This window comes from Podarcis raffonei, chromosome 18, assembly GCF_027172205.1.
Source record: "Podarcis raffonei isolate rPodRaf1 chromosome 18, rPodRaf1.pri, whole genome shotgun sequence".
Lineage (NCBI taxonomy): Eukaryota > Metazoa > Chordata > Lepidosauria > Squamata > Lacertidae > Podarcis > Podarcis raffonei.
In genome coordinates this window covers 11,905,213-11,927,618 of record NC_070619.1, presented here as the reverse complement: position 1 = coordinate 11,927,618, position 22,406 = coordinate 11,905,213, and the positions used below count along the sequence as shown (strand labels likewise).

Sequence of the window (22,406 nt, the reverse complement as noted above, 5' to 3'; positions counted from 1 at the left end):
CTTGCATTATCCTTCAGGATAATGAACAAAAGAGCAGCTGTTCAGGTGGCTGCCTGGTTCAATCCGCCCGGTGTCTCCAGTCGGAGCTGGGAAAGTCTGAATTGGGGCGGACACCGAACTGAGAGCTGTGACTCAGCAGAAGACACTTTTCCTGTGTTCCTAATTTGCAAAACACTGGAGGGCGTACAGTCAGCCATTCCTACTGTAGCAGAAACCCCCCCCAATCATTCAGTTTGTACAAACTTCACACATACTCACACTCACACACTACATAGGCTACGCTTCTGTTATAAATTCATAGAAAATCAACCATACATTGGATTTGCACTGTTCCACTTTTATTTTACTCCATGAAGGAAGGACTACAAAATGGGGAAGGTTTGATACAGGCCAGCCATAATCCCTTGAGCATACCAGTACATCCACAGGAGCCCTGCCCAGTTGCTATGCCAACCCTGATGGTCCCAGACAGAAGACCATCAAGATCACAAAGAACTTGCATATGGGAGTGGATTCAGCACAGACTGGAACAAAGGACAATGATCAGATCTTCCCTCTGGGGGCAGGAAACTGCCAACTCCCCTCTGTCACCTGGAAAGTGCTCATGGGGAGGGGGAAAGGGGGAACCAGCCAGGTGACAGGACACTCAGGTTACCACCACAGCTCCTCCCTCAACCCCTCCTTTCTGTGATGTATGTTTCTGGGGGTGGGCTTGATCTACAGGGTGGCAATTTCAAAAGTCTTTATAAAGCCTTGCACACCATTTTTCTGGGTCCTTCCTCTCTCCTGCAAGTGAGGGGAGCACCCTGTTGCAACAGTTCAATAAAGGCCAAGCCTACAGGCTGCTGTTTTGCTCCAAGTTATCCTGGTTGGTGTCTTTGTTTTTGTCCAAGGGAGCCCTCGGATTTTTCCGTGAACACTACGGAATATCCCCTCCCTGCCAGATTTCCTGTTCACTTATTTTCCTCCTCTTTCCCTCCCCCAGTACGCTGGCATTGATCTCCACGACGAAATCGACTCCGAGGTAAGACCGCGCCCTTGCCCTGCGGGGAGAAAGCCTTACACTGCCTTACTCAGAAGTAAGCCCCTCTGTAGTCAATGGTCCAGACTGTGCAGCCTTGCACTCCAATCCTAGACTTTTTTTTTACTCTAAAGGAAGCCCTGCTGAGTTCAATGGGATTTACGCTCTGGTACGTTCCCGATCATTCTCACAGTTCCTGTTACAGTGGCGCCTCGGTTGTCGAACGTAATCCGTTCCAGAAGACCGTTCGACTTCTGAAACGTCCGACAACCGAGGCACAAAGGGTGGTCTCCAAAATCAATGGAAAAAATTGAAAAACGTGCAGCAGAAACCATTCTGCTTCCGAGCCGCGTTCAAAAACGGAAGCAATTACTTCCGGGTTTTCGGCATCCGGAAACCGAAATGTTCGGCTTCCGAGACGCTCAAAAGCGAAGGTAAAAAGGTAAAGGGACCCCTGACCGTTAGGTCCAGTCGTGGCTGACTCTGGGGTTGCGGAGCTCATCTCGCTTTACTGGCCGAGGGAGCCGGCGTACAGCTTCTGGGTCATGTGGCCAGCAGGACTAAGCCGCTTCTGGCGAACCAGAGCAGCGCACGGAAACGCCGTTTACCTTTCCGCCGGAGCGGTACCTATTGATCTACTTGCACTTTGACGTGCTTTCGAACTGCCAGGTTGACAGGAGCAGGGACCGAGCAACAGGAGCTCACCCCGTCATTGCGGGGATTCGAACCGCCAACCTTCTGATCAGCAAGCCCTGGGCTCTATGGTTTAACCCACAGCGCCACCCATGTTCCGTCATCATCATCATTATTATTTCCTGCCTTTTTTTCCCTGGTAGGGACTCAAGGTAGCCTACACCTAAATTTTATTTCACCACGGGCACACGGCCCCCGGGAGCTCATCTGTCAGCCAAGGCGGCCCCTGCTGGCTGCAAAAGAACCCTTGTTCTCTTAACTGAGCCGCCGATTCCTTTTGCAGGTTGTGAAATCCACCAAAGTCGTCTGCCAGAGGGGACTCCTGGCTCAGCTTTGGGAGACGGGTCAGATCCGCGGGGCCGGTGACGACAGCGACTGAAACTTGGAGAGGAACTAGAATTCCCAAAGCCGGCATCGGGGCTTTTCTTTGGTTTTTAATCCTCTGGTCCCCCAAGTGTTTTTCCGTTCGATCTCTTGCCGGGTTCGGCCAGTGGTCGGATCCTGCCGACCCATCTATGTCCGATTAAAATTCTGCGTCGCTTTGATTGCGAGAGAGACGGCCCAGAATTGATCCTGGCGATTCCACGGGCTCTGGGTTGCGATGGTGAGGTCTAGCACCTTAACTTTCCTTCTGGGGGGAGGTCAGTGGCAGTGCCGAAGACCCCCGAAATTCAGCCCCTGGCGCTGCCAGCCAGTGCTCAGGCATATGGTCTCAGTGATGGGCAGCTTCCCACTTTCCCCTTCAAATCAGTTCATGAGGACTGGAATTTTCATTTCCCCCGTTTTAAAGGAAAGGAAAGGGCTAGGGCTTGGGGCAGAGGTACCGCTTTTGGACGCAGAAGGTCCCAGATTTTAAACCTTGACAGCTCAAGGTCAGCCTGGGTGAGAGGCGCACTGCCTGACATAGCTGCTGCCAGTCTGTGTGGGGAAAGCTGAGCTGGGTGGAATCTTAATATAGTGTAGTTTCCTTCCTTCCCGGGCGGAGGCAGTGGGGCTAAGTGGTGGCAGCACCTTCTGCCGTTTTGTGGCCGGTGGGTCCCAATAATAATAATAATAATAATTTCTTATTTATACCCCACCCATCTGGCTGGGTTTCCCCAGCCACTCTGGGAGGCTCCCAACAGAATTAAAAGTGCAATAAAACATCAAACATTAACAGCTTCCCTAAACAGGGCTACCTTCAGATGTCTTCTAAAAGTCAGATAGTTGTTTATTTCCTTGACATTTGATGGGAGGGCGTTCCACAGGGATGGCGCCACCACCGAGAAGGCCTCTGCCTGGTTCCCTGTAAGCTCACTTCTCGCAGGGAAGGAAACCGCCAGAAGACCCTTGAGAGATGGACTCCGGTGTCCGGGCTGAACGATAGGGGTGGAGACGCTCCTTCAGGGATACTGGGCCATTTAGGGCTTTCAAGGTCAGCACCAACACTTTGAATTGTGCTCGGAAACATACTGGGAGCCAATGTAGGTCTTTCAGGATCGGTGTTACATGGTCTCCACTCCCAGTCCCCAGTCTGGCTGCCACACTCTGCATTAGTTGCCGTTTCCGGGTCACATTCCAAGGTAGCCCCATGTAGAGCGCCTGGCAGTAGTCTAAGCGGGAGAGAACCAGAGCATGCACCACTCTGGCCAGACAGGGTACCCTTGATAGGGCAGGAACCCACACAGCTTCACCGGGACTTGAACCCAGAGCTCCAGCATCCAAATCTTAACTTCCTTTCTGCTAAATTTCCAGGGTCCTTGTAGAGGGCGGGTTCTGTTTCTTTCCTGGCTGAGCAGGTGGCCCTGATCCATGCATGTAGCATCACCCTCAAATCTCAAGAGACCCCTGGGACCCAGCGATCTCTCTCTCTCGTTTGGTTGCTACATGATCACAACGGGCTCATATATGTATATGTGTATATGATCAAGAAAGAGGAATAAATCGTTTTGTCTCCGTCCTTTTGCGAATGTTAAGTCCTGTGCTGGATTTACGAATAAGCTAAGCAATTCATAGCTTAGGGCCCCACTCTCTTGGGGGCCCCCAAAAAATTGAAAAGGGGGAAAAACTGGATGTACATTTCCAAAATATAAGATAAAAAGCAAATAAAATAAAACCTACATGCAGCAACAGTGTTCTGTGTTGTGTGGGCTCCTCTGGTGTAAGTCAGGGGCCCCTCCTGCTCCCTAAAATATCACTGGTTTGCTCATTTCTATATACTAGAGTTCCCAGGATCCTTTGTGCTGGCCAGCCTTGCGTTTGAAATATATAGCGTGGATGTGAGCTCTGTCGCGCCAGGCAAACAAATCACACAGGCTCAGATTATATATTTAAAAGTAAATTATAGTCCTTATGTGCTTGGAAACTCTCTTTTAAAGTAGATTGCCCTCTGCAACCCAGTGTGACCTTCATCTCCGTTAATTTTATTCCCCCCCCCCCACTTTTCGGGGGTCCTCACTTTGTTGTTGTTGTCATTTTTAAAGAACGAATGCTAACTCGACTGGAAGTTGAACTAAGCTGCAACGCCTCCCAGCTTCCACCAGAGGGCGGGAAGACACCATTACAGATGTGGCTCCAAATGCTGCTTTGATAAAGGGCTTGTTTCATTATAGCTTCTGTAAATCCGGGACTTGGAGGGCCTGCACTACTGAGCTTAATTTATTCATCCTGTAAGGTTATATGCAAGGTTATACTGTGGTAAAGGTAAAGGGACCCCTGACCATTAGGTCCAGTCATGACCGACTCTGGGGTTGCGGCGCTCATCTCGCTTTACTGGCCGAGGGAGCCGGCGTACAGCTTCCGGGTCATGTGGCCAGCAGGACTAAGCCGCTTCTGGCGAACCAGAGCAGCACACGGAAACGCCGTTCACCTTCCCGCTGGAGTGGTACCTATTCATCTACTTGCACTTTTATGTGCTTTCAAACTGCTAGGTTGGCAGGAGCAGGGACCGAGCAACGGGAGCTCACCCCGTCATTGCGGGGATTCGAACCGCCGACCTTCTGATTGGCAAGTCCTAGGCTCTGTGGTTTAACCCACAGCGCCACCCGCGTCCCTATACAGTGGTACCTTGGGTTAAGTACTTAATTCGTTCCGGAGGTCCGTTCTTAACTTGAAACTGTTCTTAACCTGAAGCACCACTTTAGCTAATGGGGCCTCCTGCTGCCGCTGTGGCACGATTTCTGTTCTCATCCTGAAGCAAAGTTCTTAACTTGAGGTACTATTTCTGGGTTAGCGGAGTCCGTAACCTGAATCGTATGTAACCTGAGGTATCACTGTATATCATTCTGGCAAGGCTCTTGACCACAGAACAAAAGCAAGGGACCTCTTAGACAGGAAGAAGGGACACTGTACTGTACTTGAAGAGGCAGAGCAGGGTCAATTCGCTCTTCCCAGATGCAACATGTTGTTGTTTTCCTGCATGGCGTCACTTCTCCTTGTTATTTCTGCAAGCCTTAAAGGAATGTGAACCACTTATCTGGCTGCCCCCGCTCTGCTTCTGCAATATTTCCGCTGGACACGGCTTCCAGTTTTGCTCCTGCAAAAAACCCAGCTCCTTCCACCCAGCCAAGCTCTGTGCAAAAGCTTCCAGGTTCGGAGATATCACAGGAGGCCGATACAGTGGTCCCTTGGCTCTCAGACTTAATCCATTCTGGAAATTCCGTTCCAAAACCAAAGCGTTCCAAAACCAAGGTGCGCTGCTTTCCCACAGAAAGTCATGCAAAACGGATCGATCCTTTGCAGGCTTTTAAAAACAACCCCCGAAACAGCAATTTAACATGAATTTTACTATCTAACGAGACCATTGATGCATAAAATGAAAGCAATAAACAATGTACCACACACAATTAATCAATCAGTAGCTGAGCTGGGTTCCAAACAGTCACAAAAACAAAAGAAGAGCCACGAAAAGAAAAAAAGAAAATAGCAAAAACACGACGGAACTTAGTGTAACACTCAAAACGGAAGCGTGGCGCTCAAAACGGAGCACGTTCGGCTTCCGAAAAACATTTGCAAACCGGAACACTTACTTCTGGGTTTGCAGTATTTGGGTTCCAAGTTGTTTGAGTACAAGACGTTTGAGAACCAAGGTACCACTGTACTACTAGTAGTAGTAGTAATACTAATACTGCTACTACTATCTATCTATCTATCTATCTATCTATCTATCTATTTATTTATTTATTTATTTATTTATTTATTTATTTATTTATTTATTTATACATACCCCGCCCATCTGCCTGGGTTTCCCCAGCCACTCTGGGCGGTTTCCAGCAAAATATTAAAACACAATAATTCATCAAATATTAAAAACTTCCCTAAACAGGGATGCCTTCAGATGTTTTCTAAAAGTCAGATAGATGTTTATCTCCTTGACATCTGATGGGAGGGCGTTCCACTACCGAGAAGGCCCTCTGCCTGGTTCCCTGTAACCTCGCTTCTCACAGGGAGGGAATCGCCAGAAGGCCCTCGGAGCTGGACCTCAGCGTCCAGGCTGAACGACGGGGGTGGAGACGCTCCTTCAGGTCTGCGAGTATGGAAGCATCCCCTCCAAGTGTCCCGGTTATCCCAGAATCACAGAAGGACGCGGGAAGAGGGGAAATCCTGGGACAGCGTGACAGAACTCAGGAGTGTGGGCGATCAATCAGGCAGATAAAATTTCGGCCGCCGCAAAGAGGTGGGCGCGGGTGTCTGTGCAATGCACAGAAAAGCAACAAGTTTGCATTTCTCGGAGAGGCCGTCTCAGGAGCCTTGTCTTTTGCACGAAGCAAAGGGGGCTGTTTGTCTAAATAAGACACGCAATTTCTCGATGGGGTGGAAGAATGCAAAGAATCCGTAGCTGTTCAGAGGAAAAACCAGTTAGAGGAGAAGGAACAGAGGCCAGAGAAAGGGGCTATATTTTTTTTTAACATGAGGAAAGATACTTGCACCCATTTCTAGCTATTAAAGGGGAGTTTTCTCAGCCGCAGTCGTTTCCAAATCTTTGTGACCCCCTGGACCAGAGCACGCCAGGCCCTCCTGTCTTCCACTGCCTCCCCCAGTTTGGTCAAACTCATGCTGGCAGCTTCGAGAACACTGTCCCACCATCTTGTCGTCTGTCGTCCCCTTCTCCTTGCGCCCTCCATCTTTCCCAGCATCAGGGTCTTTTCCAGGGAGTCTTCTCTTCTCATGAGGTGGCCAAAGTCTTGGAGCCTCAGCTTCAGGATCTGTCCTTCCAGTGAGCACTCAGGGCTGATTTCCTTCAGAATGGAGAGGTTTGATCTTCTTGCAGTCCATGGGACTCTCCAGAGTCTCCTCCAGCACCAGAATTCAAAAGCATCCATTCTTCGGCGATCAGCCTTCTTGATGGTCCAGCTCTCATTTCCATACATCACGACTGGGAAAACCATAGCTTTAACTATAGGGACCTTTGTCGGCATGGTGATGTCTCTGCTTTTTAAGATGCTGTCTAGGTTTGTCATCGCTTTTCTCCCAAGAAGCAGGCGTCTTTTAATTTCGCGACTGCTGTCACCACGAAATGCCAATTTCAAAGGACCACGTTTTGTTCTGCTCATTGTTTTGGGAATTAAGCATGCCCACTTTTAGATGCGAACCAGAGCCGATTTCTGCCCCTCCCCTGCTCCAGAGTAGGCCCACTGAAATTAACAGCCATCTCCGTTAATTTCTACTTGTTTAAGGACCAACGGCGGGTGCAAATTTGTGTGTGATTTTCACGTTTGTTTAAAGAGTTGTTTGGATGCTGTAGACAAGTTGGAATTTAAGGATGGCTTTCTGAAACCACTCCGAGCGGTTTCCATCTCTGTTTGCTCCGACGGGAAGTTTCCATGACACTCGGATGAGATGAAAGGAGCTGGCGGCATAAATAAACCATCGCTGCCCTGAATTATTTAGCGATGGACCTTGCGGCGTGTGGAGGGGGGAAAATGATCCCTTCGTCCCTCATTGATGTTTCTGCCACCTCTGTATATAATATATAAGCCAGCCAACGCTGAACTTTATAATGCAGGCGACAGAACGAACCTCTTTTTAAAAACTAAAGGAAGGGAATCTTGGGCGTTTGATCGTTTCCAAACAACCTGCTCATTTGTACACCGTTATTTCTTGAATTTATGCCTTGCCCGCCCTCCCCAAGCAGAGGCATGGTTTCAAAGCAAAAAAAGCCATTTCTACAACAGTTGAAAACACTCTTAAAAACATCTCAGGAGGAACGGTTGAAGGAGCTGGGTATGTTTAGCCTGGAAAATATGAGACGTGAGAATCACCTAGATAGCCCTGTGTACAGTAGTACCTCGGGTTACATACGCTTCAGGTTACAGACTCCACTAACCCAGAAATAGTGCTTCAGGTTAAGAACTTTGCTTCAGGATGAGAACAGAAATTGTGCTCCGGGGGTGCGGCAGCAGCAGGAGGCCCCATTAGCTAAAGTGGTGCTTCAGGTTAAGAACAGTTTCAGGTTAAGTACGGACCTCTGGAACGAATTAAGTACTTAACCTGAGGTACCACTGTATAGATGATACACAGCCTTGATACAAGCACGCAGAAAGCGAGCTTCTGAAATTCCTACCTTCTGCAGAAAAGCTGCATTATGGAGCCACCTGGATAACAGGTCCTTTTCGGTGGCGGCACCCCGGCTTTAGAATACCCTCCCGAAAGAAGGAAGGTCTTCTACAAAGCGTTCTTTTCAGCCCTAGGTGTATTTACCTTTTTATACACACATATAAAAAGCCGGTAGAACAGTTTCTGGTTTATTAACGTCGCGTTGATATTCTGTTCTTACGATCGCAGCCCTGGAATGCATTTTTATTTTATTTTTTAGGAGTGGTGTGGAAACTGCCGAAATAAACTGACCGGTAACAGGGAGGATGCCCAGAACGTTGTCCTTTCTGCTAAAAAAAAGCTGTTTGAAACCATTTGCCGTGCTGGTGAGTCTAGGTTCTGGCATTTTGTACTATTGTAGCTTGTGGTTTCAACAAAATTCCGCACTACAATAGGCAGGAAATGGCTGGCGTAGTCCCCCCACCCCCCCTCACTTTTCATAGTGTATACGAGGAAATGAGTAATCAGAAAGGAGCAGCCCAAAGCAGGAAAGTGTCGAAATTATATGAACAGAAAATGCCAGAACAAGATGGAGCCTCGCCCATTTGCAAAATTTTCGGGAGATTTGGCAGGGTGCAGAATCTGCTGAAAATTGTTCCTTGCCTTTGGGGTTATTTTATTTAGTTCTCGTTGCTTAATCAGAAGCACACACATCAGAAAGGTTAGGAAAATCATACAGCCGGCCGACACACCATACCTTTAAAGGAATGTGGTTTCCTGGGAATTGTAGTTCGCCCCCTCACAGAGCTACACTTCCTGGTACCCTTAAACTACAGTTCCCAGGATTTTATTTTATTTTTTAGGGAAGGGAGTCTTAAATGTGCTTCAAGTGCACGCTGTGTGTGCAGTCTTGTTGTTGTTGTTGTTGAGACGTTTAGTGGTGTCCGCCTCTTTGTGACCCCCTGGACTAGAGCACGCCAGGCACTCCTGTCTTCCACTGCCTCCCGCAGTTGGGTCAAACTCATGCTGGTAGCTTCGAGAACACTGTCCCACCATCTCATCCTCTGTCGTTCCCTTCTCCTTGTGCCCTCCATCTTTCCCAGCATCAGGGTCTTTTCCAGGGAGTCTTCTCTTCTCCTGAGGTGGCCAAAGTCTGGTTTGCCAGAAGCGGCTTAGTCCTGCTGGCCACATGACCCGGAAGCTGTACGCCGGCTCCCTCGGCCAATAAAGTGAGATGAGCTTTGTTGACTACAACCCCTTATGTTTGCAACGAGATCTGAGTGAGAAACACACTCGGTTTTCCAGGATTTCTTTCGGTCGCAGAGCCCAGATTTCTGCCTCTTGCAGAAGCTTTGGAGTTTGGTGCCCAGGCGGGCCTGCAAGTTCACAAGTCCCTCGGCTACATGGGGGGTAGAGGGGAGGGTGATTTCATCCTGCCACGGGCAGAGAAAGGTAACCTGGAATTGAAATTACATCCCTCCCGGCCGAAACCCAATACAGCCGTGTAACAGAATAAGCATGCGCCACTGTTGCTGCCAAACAGCTGGTGAACTGGAGACGGGAGCCTGAAATGAAAGCAAAGAAAATTGAATTTAAAACGCCTTTCTTGCATTCCCATTCTTCATTCCCCACCCCCAGGTCTCCTTCCCCAACTACCATGTAGTCATTTCTCCCAGTTTCTGCCTCACGCGCCTTAAGTTCTCCCTCCGCGGTTGACAATAGCTATAGTTGCCATCGAAATTATTCAACCCCCATTGCAAACCAGGTTTGTTTTCGAAAGTTACAGGCTTTCTGCTGTCTGCAATGAGCAAATCGAACAAAAGCAATTGAAATAGCTGGACACAACGGTGCTCCCCCCAAATTCAGCTGGAAATTTCTCCAGGGTCCACCGGAGATGGGATAAAATTACTGAGTCTCACTGGCCCCCAAAATGGTGGTGCAGGAGCAGCGCCAGCCCCAAAGAGGCAGTGCTTGACATGTTGTTATTTAGTTGTTTAGTGGTGTCCGCCTCTTCGTGACCCCCTGGACCAGAGCACGCCAGGCACTCCTGTCTTCCACTGCCTCCCGCAGTTTGGTCAGACTCATGCTGGTAGCTTGGAGAACACTGTCCCACCATCTCGTCCTCTGTCATCCCCTTCTCCTTGTGCCCTCCATCTTTCCCAACATCAGGGTCTTTTCCAGGGAGTCTTCTCTTCTCATGAGGTGGCCAAAGTCTTGGATCTGTCCTTCCAGTGAGCACTCAGGGCTGATTTCCTTAAGTATGGGCAGGTTGGATCTTCTTGCAGTCCATGGGACTCTCAAGAGTCTCCTCCAGCACCAGAATTCAAAAGCATCAATTCTTTGGAGATTAACCTTCTTGATGGTCCAGCTCTCACTTCCATACATCACTACTGGGAAAACCTATTATTATTATTATTAATTTTATTATTATTATTATTAATCACCCTATACCTTGCAGTTCTCACAGGATACAATATAAAAACACCAAATACATAATCAAAATAAAAACAACCCCCAGCACATTTTATGGAGCATATTTTCTATGGATATCTAACCCCTCTTTGGGAAATGCTAAAACCTTTTACCAGAACGACTTCCTTGTGGCGGGGAGTTCCATAGTTCTACAAACCACAGAATCCTTTCCTGAATTTTTCCTACCCCTTTTTTTTAGGGGGACTCAAAAGAGACTATGAAATCCAGGGTCTAAAATTACCTAACCCCAGGACCGTGTGCTTATTTTGTCAGCACCTGAACTCGGGATCCAGCTACAAATATATTACTGGAAACGTATATACTTCGATATGCCCGTTGTCAAAATGGCCGCGACAGCCTCACGTGCCATGCTTCCGACGCCGGCCGCGTTCGCTTCCAAGACCCATCCACGCACTCGCATTCCTTTGCCCATACCCAAGATGGCCGCCGACGGGCCGCCCACGCTGGAAGACCGAGCGGGGAACGAGGCGAGCCCGCCCCCAAAATGGCCTCCCGCCCGACGCTCGAGGCGACGTCGTCATCGCGCCAATCGCAACGCGCGCCGGAGCCGGAGCCCGCCCCCGTCGCCTAGCCGCATCCAATGGGAGCCACGGAGCGGGAGGAGCCCCGCCGCCCGCCTCGTCAAGGTGACAGCGCCGCCTAGCCAATGGGGCCCCGGCGCCTCAAAAGGAGCCGAGGGCGGGTCCCGCCCCTCGCCGCCATTTTGTGAGTCTATATAACACGTAGCCGTTGAGTCCGCTCCTGCTATTCCAGCGCGTCCAGCTCCGCTTCCCTTTCGGGTCGCCTTCGTGTGCCATGGACGGGTGAGCGGAAGGGAAGGGGGCGGTTTGAGAGGAAAAATTACCTCAGGGAAAGAGAGAAGGGGGGGAGGGTCGGTTGAAAGGGGACTCGTGAGGGGGAAAAGTCCCGCCTGAGGGGAATTCAAACCCGGTTCCGTGAGGGGGGTGTGTGAAAACTAGGCCTCGCTTCCCCAGCCCTAGAAGTTGAGGCGAATGCCTTTTCTGAGGTAGAAAGTGAAATATAGGACGTGGGGGGGGGGCGAAAAGGGAGCGGGCACGCGCACGCGCGCCACCGTCCCCCTCCTCTTTTGAAAGTTCTGTATGCGCGCGCATATGCACTCCTCCCCTCCCGCGAAAGTTCTAACCGGCGCGCCCCCGCGACAGCGCGCACGCTCCCGATCGGTGAACGTTCTGAAGCGGCGAGGGAGCGAGCGCGCTCCCGCGGCTCCTCCGGCAACGTTCGATTCGCGCGCGCGGCCCCGACGTTCTAAAGTTATTCTCGCTGCTCCTCCGAATAAAGTAGGGGGGGCGGAGGAGCGTCGGAAGAAGGCGCATGCGCTTCAGCACCCACCTAAACACACAACCCGCTCCGTGGATGCTCAATCCGTCTGTGTTTCAAACCCACCCGTGAAACTTTGTTCCCAAGTGTCTTAAGTCTGCTCTTAGCCACGCCCTCTTTTCTCTCTCTTTCCTTCTAATTCCCCCCTTCCTCTTTCTTACTCTGCCCCCCCCCCAAGACTTTGGGGGGGATTTACATGTGCATACCCTCCAATGTTTCTCCCCTGAAAATAGGGACGTCCTATTCCATCCCCTCCAATGTTTCTCCCCTGAAAATAGGGACGCCCTATTCCATCCCCTCCAAAGTTTCTTTGTGGAAAATAGGGACGTCCTATTCTACCCCCTCCAACATTTCTCCCCTGAAAATAGGGACGCCCTATTCCATCCCCTCCAAAGTTTCTTTGTGGAAAATAGGGACGTCCTATTCCATCCCCTCCAATGTTTCTCCCGTGAGAATAGGGACACCCTATTCCATCCCCTCCAACATTTCTCCCATGAAAATAGGGATGTCCTAAGGAACAGGTGACAGCAGCCACGAAATTAAAAGACGCCTGCTTCTTGGGAGAAGGGCAATGACAGGCCTAGACAGCATCTTGAGAAGTAGAGACGTCACCTTGCCAACAAAGGTCCGTATAGTTAAAGCCATGGTTTTCCCAGTAGTGATGTATGGAAGTGAGAGCTGGACCATAAAGAAGGCTGATCGCCGAAGAATTGATGCTTTTGAATTATGGTGCTGGAGAAGACTCTTGAGAGTCCCATGGACTGCAAGAAGATCAAACGCATCCGTTCTTAATGAAATCAGCCCTGAGTGCTCACTGGAAGGACAGATCGTGAAGCTGAGGCTCCAGTACTTTGGCCACCTCATGAGAAGAGAAGACTCCCTGGAGAAGACACTGATGCTGGGAAAGATGGAGGGCACAAGGAGAAGGGGGCGACAGAGGATGAGATGGTTGGATAGTGTTCTCGAAGCCACAAACATGAGTCTGACCAAACTGCGGGAGGTAGTGGAGGACAGAGGTGCCTGGCGTGCTCTGGTCCATGGGGTCACGAAGAGTCGGACACGACTAAACGACTAAACAACAACAAGGAACAGGAGGATGTGGGTGGTGCTGTGGATTAAACCACAGAGCCTAGGACTTGCCAATCAGAAGGTCGGCGGTTTGAATCCCCGCCACAGCGTGACCTCCCGTTGCTCGGTCCCTGCTCCTGCCAACCTAGCAGTTCGAAAGCACCTCAAAGTGCAAGTAGATAAATAGGTACCGCTCCGGCGGGAAGGTAGACGGCATTTCCGTGCGCTGCTCTGGTTCGCCAGAAGCGGCTTAGTCCTGGTGGCCACATGACCTGGAAGCTGTCTGTGGATAAACGCCGGCTCCCTCGGCCTATAGAGCGAGATGAGCGTCGCAACCCCAGAGTTGGTCAGAACTGGACCTAATGGTTAGGGTTCTCTTTACCTTTAAGGAACAGTGGTACATGCCTTAATTTCATCAGAAACTGAGAGTGTCCCCGGAAAATAGGGGCACTTGTAGGGTCTGCTTATGTCTCTTAAGGATGCAAGGACCCTTAACTAGGGGGTAAGTCCTGCTGAACTTTGATGCACTCGGGTTTGGCCTTCTGTTGCAAGAATATGTGCCCTATCTCATGAATGAACCCAAAATCACGTGAGACGGTTGTGAAAGGCTTTTGAGCGATCTAAAAGAAAAAGGGAAGTCCGTGTGTGCAATCTTGCACGTGGGTTAAAAAGAGAAGTTGGGGGGTGTGGAGAAGCCACAAGTCTAGCAAAGGGCAGTGGGCGCTTGGGCAACAGATTCGAGTGCTGCAGAGGGTTGGGCTGGATGACCCTCGTGGGATATTTCCAGCAACTACACGGAGATGTTTGGGATTGATCCTGGCGCCTTCTGCATGTGAAGCAGACGCTCTACTGTTGAGCAATGGCCTTTCCCAAAACTGGGAAGCAATGGCGGCTGGGAATAAAGCTGTGTGAACTGAGCGATGGGTGTGGAAGAAGAAATCAGGGGGTGCAAAACTGTGAAAGGATGAAGAAGGAAATTTTGGGGGCTTGTCTCTTCAGACACCCTTTAATGTACTTAAGGAACAGTTAGTGGTTTGGATTATCCTCATTGGCCTGATACAGAGTATACCTTTCACTCTCCATGGTTCCCATATTCTCTGTACTCTCCCCTCTTCTCTGAATTACAGCTTTGCAGGCTTCCATCCTTCATTCGACTTGCTTCAAGCACCCCATTCTATGGGTCAGGGTAGCTGCCTCCTTCTCTCCACGACTTATATTTATGAGGCCTGTGTTGTCCTTCTCCCCCACTTCCTATCCTTATCTGGAAGCACATTTTCTCTTCTGAACTGCTCCTTCTCCCTGAGTACCTGAAGTGTTTGGTTGTGACCCTTTCCTCAGTTTCTTTAAGTGTGAAAGAATGTACTAAAAACACTGTTCACTTCTCCCTTACTGCCAGGATCGATGAGAACTTTAAACTCATTCTCTCGCAAAGGAGTTCCATTGTCAGCATACTTTCCTGGAGATCATTGATTGACCTTGGGTCAACTTTGTAGATAGTTTTTCTCATTGCCTTGGTGGTAAGCACGTAACTGCCTTGCAGTAACTGGTTGCAGTACTTTGCAACACGGGCAGGCCACCTTGCAAGATATCTCTCCCCCCCCCCCAACTAGAACCCTGAAGCCTAGCAAACAGAAGTAATATACAGTGGTACCTTGGTTGCTGAATGTAATCCGTTCCGGAAGACCGTTCGACTTCTGAAACATTCGACCATGGAGGCGCAAAGGGCGTTTGGCAAAGTCAATGGAGAAAATTGAAAAAAGCGCAGCAGAAGCCATTCGACTTCCGAGGCGCATTGGAAATCTGAAGCATTTACTTCCGGGTTTTTGGCATTCGGAAACCAAAACATTCGGCTTCCAAGGCGCTCGAAAACCGAGGTACCACTGTACTCCTAATAATTAAGGAACAGGCCATGTTTGAAATTCCCCGGGCATGTTTTGCTACAGACATGGGTCCAGTTGCGACAGCGTGGAGATTTCTGGGTGTGACGTTGGTGACTGACATCTCCATGGAGCCACCTGACTCACACACAGTCCTCCATCCATACCTCAAGGAAAATTAAGTGCAGAAAATTGAGTACAGATAATTTGACTCTGTTCCTGCCTTTCCACAAGCTACCCAAATGGAACTCAGACCACCATTTAAAAACCTCTGCCTTAGTCATAAGTTAATACAGTTTCCATTTCCACTGTGTGTGTTTTTCCTTCTTGCATACTGAGACACCCTTATGTACTCCTTTGCTTATCTTTTGGGGGGAAAAGGATACTCCATTTTAACCCTTGCTTGTTTGCAAATGAAAGTTTTTGTGTAGTTTCATTGCTTCCCTGTCTGCTACTTAATTCTAGTTTTCTAGTTCATTCCTCATGTGGCTTTCCCTTCTGTTGTGTGGGTGCCCATTCAATGTCCCACAGGCTGTTCCCTCCAGCTTCCTCCCACTTTGAGTGTGTCAGGAAGCTTCCCACCTGCTTTTCTGCATTGCAAAAAAAGGGCTTGCTGGGAAGGTCCTATTTCTGCCACACCCTTCCATTTACCTAGAAAATGCTTCCTCCTATAATTTGCATGCGAATCTAAGTTTCCCCTGCAGGCGTAGTTGGGTGGAGATTTGTTGCCTAGGTGTGGAGAGCAATGTATGCCTGGGACTTCTGCTTTTCTTTTGAGTCACCTTTTAAAGGTGACCTTGAGAACCACAATAAACTAGTCAGTATATTGTCCTGGCAGTTCCTGTCCACCGAATCTGTTCTGTCATTCCGTTTTGGTTCAGAGGTTGAACAAAGGGAAGTTATATTTCTGAGCCAGAAATCAAACTTCTTGGGCGCCAGCCCTGTATAGAGCTGGAAGAAAGAAACCATCGCATCCGAATGCCACTTTAAAATTCCAGTGTGACCGGGTGCACGAAAGTATTTCAGCCCTGGTGCCACGTTGCAAAAAAAAAAAAAAAAAAAAATCTGCGTCAATTGTCAATCAGTTGATTTCAACTTCTATTTCCTATTGATGGGGTGAATGTTTTTTCCACACACACAGTCCTTGGTGAATGTGGAAGGAATATCCAACAAAAACAAGGAATATTTTCAGATAAATGGGAATAGGTTCCTTAAACTATGATCAGCAACCCTTCTTTACCATTCAGAACCATCTGTACTCCCAAGCCTGGATCACATTGTCTGCTCTCCAACAGAGCCTCTTATCTTTGTCAGGAATGAACCTCAACTTATTAGACCAAATCAAATACATGAGTATCTGGGCAAATCATTGAGGATTTCCACGGCTTCACTGTGGCACCAGGTGAATAAAAGGAAATAGAGCTGAGTATTGGCATAGTGATGGCATCCAGATCCTCAGATGACCCAAAACTTGCATTCTGTTTGAGGCAGTTCTCTGTCTTTAAGAAGTGATAAAGACTGGAATAGCTGACTACCACTGATAGATGTAGTTTTGAAAAAAGAAAAAAAAACACAGTTTCCTGGTGGGAGGCAAAAAGTGGACTTCCTTTGGTAGGAAATCTGTCCGTTAAAATGCTGAGCCTCAGGAATTGGTCCTGATAACAAAGTTCCTTTGACTCTTCAGTATGTTCTGTTGGAGCCTGTTGATTTGCCTCGAAGATCACGCAAAAACCTACATAAAATAGTTTCTAAGCAGCTCATAACAATTTCTCATTAGGTATTACTGAGGTTTTCCTGAACCTAACAGTTGCTCGGTTATGATCAGTTTAAAACCATTGTCTCAACTTGCTGTGTGAAAAAATAATAATCCTTGAATGAGCCCTTCTCCAGAGAAGCAGGAAATAAGAGTCATTGCTCTCAGAATAACTTTTGAGAGTTAGTCTGTCTTGGGAATTTCCTCCTATAGATGAACAGAAGCAAAATGGCTTTTCAACAACCCTGTATTTTTTTATCTCTTATACAATTTGCATGATGACGAAGCAGTGAAAAGCATCTCTTTGGCTGGGCTTCTCTGCTGATTTCACAGATGGGTTTAATTAGTCCACTTGAACTAAGCATTCAAGATCTCAACAAAACCCATCTGTCTCCGCTGGCAATTCTAAACACCAGTGGGATTGTAAAAATCCTGCGTTCCCTCACTTGAGCTTTTTCTTTTTTAAAAAAAAAAGTTAGTGGTTCGCAATGGCAATTGCTCCTAGCTTGTAGTACTCCTGGCAGCTAGTCCTGAATCAGACTTAACGCCAGCTGTGAACTGCTAGGGGTGAGGAGTCAAAAGTTGGCTTCTGAAGAAGAAATGCGCAGGCGGTTGGGGCAAGGGAGCCCAGTGGTTTGCTGGCATTAAACATAGAGGCAGTCTGGCCTGGTTTCCTTGAAATTGCCCAATGAGATCAATTGAAGTGAGCAAGGGGAGTGGTGAAGTAAACCTTTTGTCTTAAAACTCTAGGTGTATGGCAATACAGTGGTCTGTCTGGCCCCCTTCACACATAAACACTAAGCCAAACCATGGCTTGGTTTGAGCAAGCTGCCACTTGCTGCTGTTTTGAGCTAAGCCATGGTTTGGCTACTGCGTTGTCCAAACCCAGGCTTGTGGTTGAGCACTCTCCAGATGAACCCATGAACTGCAACCAGGATTTGTCCTGTGGTTTCCAGCTCGTGGTTTGGGTGGACTCAGCCATGAGGCTGGATTTCTCCGGCATCCTGAGCCAGACTGTAGCCTAGCGCAGCGGCAAAACAACCAGGGGATAGACCCATTTAAATTCATAGACTCATAGAGTTAGAAGGGATTCTGAGGATCACCTGGTCCAATCTGAATATGCAGCTGCCCCACATGGGAATCGAACCCACAACCTTGGCCTTGTCAGCACCACGCTCTTAACCAATGCAACCATGATTGCCATTCTGAGAGACCTAGCTGTTTGGGGCTGCCACCATGTGCTCTCATTTTGGGATCATGCGTCTCTGAGGGACCTTACAACCTGCAGTGCGGCCCTGCTCATTTTCCTTCTGTCTTTCCCCTTGTGACTAACACTAGGGCTACCAGCAGCACTGCAGTCTTGATATGCAGGGCTGGGGGGGAAGGGGTCAGGGAACAGAAATAATCTGTTGGGACAAGTACAGACCCCATTGCTTAGGGAGCCCTAAGCTCTATCTATAGTCAGGGCTGGGAAGTTTCTTGAGTTGAGTAGTTTTTTCCCTTTGATACAGTGGAAAAAGATGGAGTCAGTGAGGTTAGAGGACCTGATTCTAGACAGGTATTTATAACAAGGGTTTCTGCAGAAAGGGATAAGATCTCAATGTCCCTTAAAGAGCAACTTTTGCATCATTAAATGCAAAAAAACCTTGGTTCTCTAAGCTGGACAGAGCTGGGTGGAAGGTTAAGAGTACAATTTGAAACAGTTCTTGTTTTCTTCACAGTAATTAACGTAAGCTAGCAATTCTCCTTTTTGGGGGTGAATTGCCACTATGACTTACAGACTGAGATGTGACTGCATGTAACACATCTGCCCTTTTGACCTGGAAGTTGTGTTGTATTCTTAGAAACAGCAATCGCTTACCTTGTTACCCATGTGCTTTGCTGTTGGAAGAAATACAGTTTGCTGTCTCGTAAATTTCTGAATACCTTTGGCGCTTGGTTCCTCATCACTATTTTAAGCATACAGAGTTTCTTTCTTGCTAAGAGTTGCATAGTTGTTGTTTTTCTACCTCCTGTATTTGAAAACCAATCTAATATTTTAACGTCTTGTCCTTCTCTTACAGCATTGTCCAAGATATAACAGTTGGTACAAAGGTAGGCATTTCTTCTCCTTTCTTTCATTGCTTCAGCAAATGTATGTTGTGCTGTAAACCACCGCATTCTTACAGAAACAAGCTGCTTTTAAAAGAATTGGTGTTTTGTGACTTGTGTTACCTGGTACGAGGCTTATATAGTTGTTTCTACATGTCTGTTGTGTAGGAACTGGAACACGCAACGGTAGGGAAATGTCTGGTGTGTTTTCAGGCACACATTTCAGCGTGTGCAGGGTTGTGGTGTAGGCAGACGTAAGGCTTATGTTGAGCAACTTGTGTTTTTGCTAGAACCCCAAGATCCATCAAAAGGTTCAAAAGACATACACTTAGAAATAAAGAATTCTGAGCACAGGAATTTGTTCAGAACAGCATAACATAATGGTACTCAGTCTTTCTACCAAAAATCCACTTCTGGTTAACACACACACACTCAGCTTCCTTAATTTCGGCTGTAGAATATGAGAGCAGGGGTGTTTTGTTGCTAGTGTTAAAAGTCAGCAATCCTTGCCAATTTCCTCCTAATCACAAGTCATGCATCCACTTCGCCCACTCTGAGTGGTCCGTGAATGTTCTGTTGTATGCAGGATGTCCTTGGCAATTCATAGATAGCTTGGTGATTGAAAATATAAAACAACATTGCTATTAAAGAAGTGTGGTGAGAGATCTGGACATATTTCTGCCTGAGAAAGAACGAGTCCCTAATTTTAGGGACAACTCCAGCTGTCTTGGTGCACACCCCAGGCCTGTATTGTAAAGTTGGTTTGCGATTAAACCATCACCTATACCCTGGGAGCACAATAACGCTTGGCCTTTTATCCTGCTAGTTTCGACCCAGCCTTGAAGTAAAGCTTTTATCTACAGAAAATGGCAGTGGTAGGAACTGCAGTGGAGGCAGCATAAAAGCTGAGGCAGCACACCTCAAGGAAAATAAAGGATAGGATGTGCTGCCTGAAAGGGCTGTAGTAAAAATGCAAGACTTAGCTACTGGCAGGAGTGTAAAGATGTGTTCCTTACTTAGCTGAGAGGAGTGGCACCTAGTTTGCAACAGGCTCCTGTCTTTTAAGTTTGAAATCTAAAGAAAATTCTGCCCAGCGAGACCTCTGGTTTACTAAAGCTGGTTAAAATCACATCTGAAGGCAGGAGGGGGATGAATGTTCGGCTTGCTGTAATCACAACTTGGAAAGGAGATAGGAACCAGGAAGCACTGTTGACTTTAGATCATGGGATGGGAGCTGTGCAGGCCTGTTAAAATCCTAGGTGATCAAACACTGAAGGCTGCTGGTGCCTCCATTTTCTCAGTCCATTTTCTTACTCCACTGAGTAATGGCTCACTCATTGGCTGGTACCTAACATAGGGAATACAAATAATTATTTTAATCGCTAGCTTGCTCTGAATCCAGGAAAGAGAACGTGAAATCATACCTCATGGCAGACCACCGAGCCTTGGGTTGGTGGATGGGGGGGGAACCCTGACGTTTTCCAAACCCCTCCCCCTTTGCCACGATGACTGAACTGCCTGTGTCCCACTATACAAACGCCACAGGCTCCGTAACACATTTCATTGTCCCCTCCTTTGCGAGCCGCGCTTGAGAGCAATTAGCTCCGCCTGGCTGGATAGACCTGGTTTTGTAGGGAAGCCAGGATCTTTGCCATGGGAACAGCAATTACGGCTTCGGGCCACAGGCCAAGAATGCGAGCGGAGGAATTCTGGCCCCTCAATTTACGGCTTCAGTTCAAAGGCTGCAACAGGCTGCCTCTTGGTAGGCCTTGCTGGAGCGGGCTTGGCCACAGATGGGAGCCACATGTGCTGACACAAAGGGATATTGACTCACGCAGACCTTTTCTTGGCAGTCTAAAAATATGGGAAACACGTAGGGTATGCAGTTAATGTTGCTGTATATGTGTGGAGGTGCCCATCTGCGCTGCAAATGGCGAAACTCCCGTTTCCTTGGTTCTGGCACAGCTTTTTCAGTGAAATCGTTGCTGGGAACAGATGACCCGAGTGACTGGGAAGAGGAGTTTCCCTAATTTACATCCGTGCTAGTATTTGGGAAACATTAAGGTAGGCAAGGTCTTACCTCCACAAATTGCAAGGGTGTGTGTGTGTTTTGGATGCTCCATCTTGTGTAAAATGCATCACTCCCTGCAAGTGGAAAACTAGCCACTTGCAATCAGAAAGGTCTAGAAAGTCATGTTTTGTAATGCAACAACAGCCTGGCTTTCCTTTTGCAGTATGTATGTCGCTGTAAAGGGAGCAATTCAAATTATAGCCCTCACCTTCAGCCTTGAAGTGGTTCATTTTGCTTTGGCATTTTGTTTTGTGTTTTTGGACCTTGCTCCAAGTCAGTGTAGCTTCCGGACAAATCCTGCCTACTGTGTACTTTAGCTTTTCACCCCACTTCAGCAAGCCGTGTGTGCTGTGGCCTTGTTTATCCTCTCAACCCAACAAAGCAGATTCTTATAGCTTTGTTGATTCCTTGAAGCAAATAGGTCTGTTTTGTGTTAAACTTATACACCAGAAGCCTTGCTTGGGAGTACAGTATAGCAATCAGAAGTAGCTTTTCCATTATCTTTCCCACCTCATAAATATACAAAACATATCCATCAACAAATACATTATATGCAACCCCTTATCCCTTATATACCCAGTATATCCCTGCACTCTGCGGGAAAGTTTATCCTCTGAAATCCAAAGTTCTGAGGCCTGTTCCACAGTAATTTGGAGCAGTTTTGTGTGGCTGCCTCCCTGTTTTGTACACTCCCTGGAAACAACTGAAGACTCATTTGTTCAAACAGGATTTCCCAGCTGGATAAATGAACCTTTAATATGAGTGTTTTGTTTTGTTTTGTTTTGGCTATGTTTTATTATTGTGCTTCACATTTAAACTATTGTGTAGAAGGCAATAAATAAATTAATGATGATAACCAATAATAGAAAAGTTTATGGCAAGCAAGTGCTATACACTAATACCACTTGCATAAACTATCCTCACTGAACTTCCTCATAATAATCCTTGATACTCAGGTTATCACAATTCGTAAATCACGAGAGAACTCGGATCAAAATCCCTCTGCACCGATAATGCAAATATATAAAGTGTGCATGAGCGTAGATCTGTTTTCACTGTTTGCCTGTAACCTCTCGGCCTTCTAAAAGTTCTGATAGTAAAATTGCAAAGGGGTGGAATCAAATAATCGTAAGGGCCTCATCCTGTGGTGACGATCCCAATAGGATAGCCTTCAGCAGCCAGGGGCCCTTCAGGTGTTCTGAGTCCAACCGGCATGAGCTCCAGCTAGCATGGCTGTGTTTGCTGGGGTGGTTGGGAGTTGTAGTGCAAAACATCTGGAGGGTTCCAGGGTGGCGGAATCCACTTCAGAGCAAAGAAGCGTGCTTCCACCTTACAGACTGCTAAGCTAATTGTAATCACAAACTGAATCTCAGATATAAAACACTAGGCTATGTTCGTGGCCTCTTGCACTCAATTTCTTGCAGAGAAATGTGAGTACAAGTTAGTTCTGACTGCATTAGCTTGGTTGTACGTTCCTGTTTGCCTAAT

The 22,406-nt window shown here is 47.7% G+C and overlaps 3 protein-coding genes across 5 annotated transcripts in view; 2 read left to right on the top strand and 1 right to left on the bottom strand.

Moving 5' to 3' along the window:
- SIRT6 (sirtuin 6) overlaps positions 1–22,406 on the bottom strand; it is a 245,771-nt gene that overhangs the window by 161,607 nt on the left and 61,758 nt on the right. The gene's annotated exons all lie outside the window — the stretch shown is intronic.
- The window catches only part of MISP (mitotic spindle positioning), a 52,911-nt gene that overhangs the window by 9,514 nt on the left and 20,991 nt on the right, over positions 1–22,406 (top strand). Inside the window, exons 4-5 of the mRNA XM_053372943.1 lie at positions 986–1,024; positions 1,998–2,952. Of these exons, the coding sequence (XP_053228918.1) occupies positions 986–1,024; positions 1,998–2,093 (135 nt within the window). The 3' untranslated portion in view covers positions 2,094–2,952. The remainder of the gene's footprint in view (positions 1–985; positions 1,025–1,997; positions 2,953–22,406) is intronic.
- PTBP1 (polypyrimidine tract binding protein 1) overlaps positions 11,401–22,406 on the top strand; it is a 39,273-nt gene continuing 28,267 nt past the window's right edge. For 2 of the 3 annotated variants that reach the window (XM_053372948.1, XM_053372947.1), the window contains exons 1-2: positions 11,401–11,523; positions 18,820–18,850. In XM_053372948.1, the coding sequence (XP_053228923.1) occupies positions 11,516–11,523; positions 18,820–18,850 (39 nt within the window). In that variant the 5' untranslated portion in view covers positions 11,401–11,515. Of the gene's footprint in view, positions 11,524–18,819; positions 18,851–22,406 lie in introns of those variants that run through there. The other variant, XM_053372949.1, reaches the window with a different exon arrangement.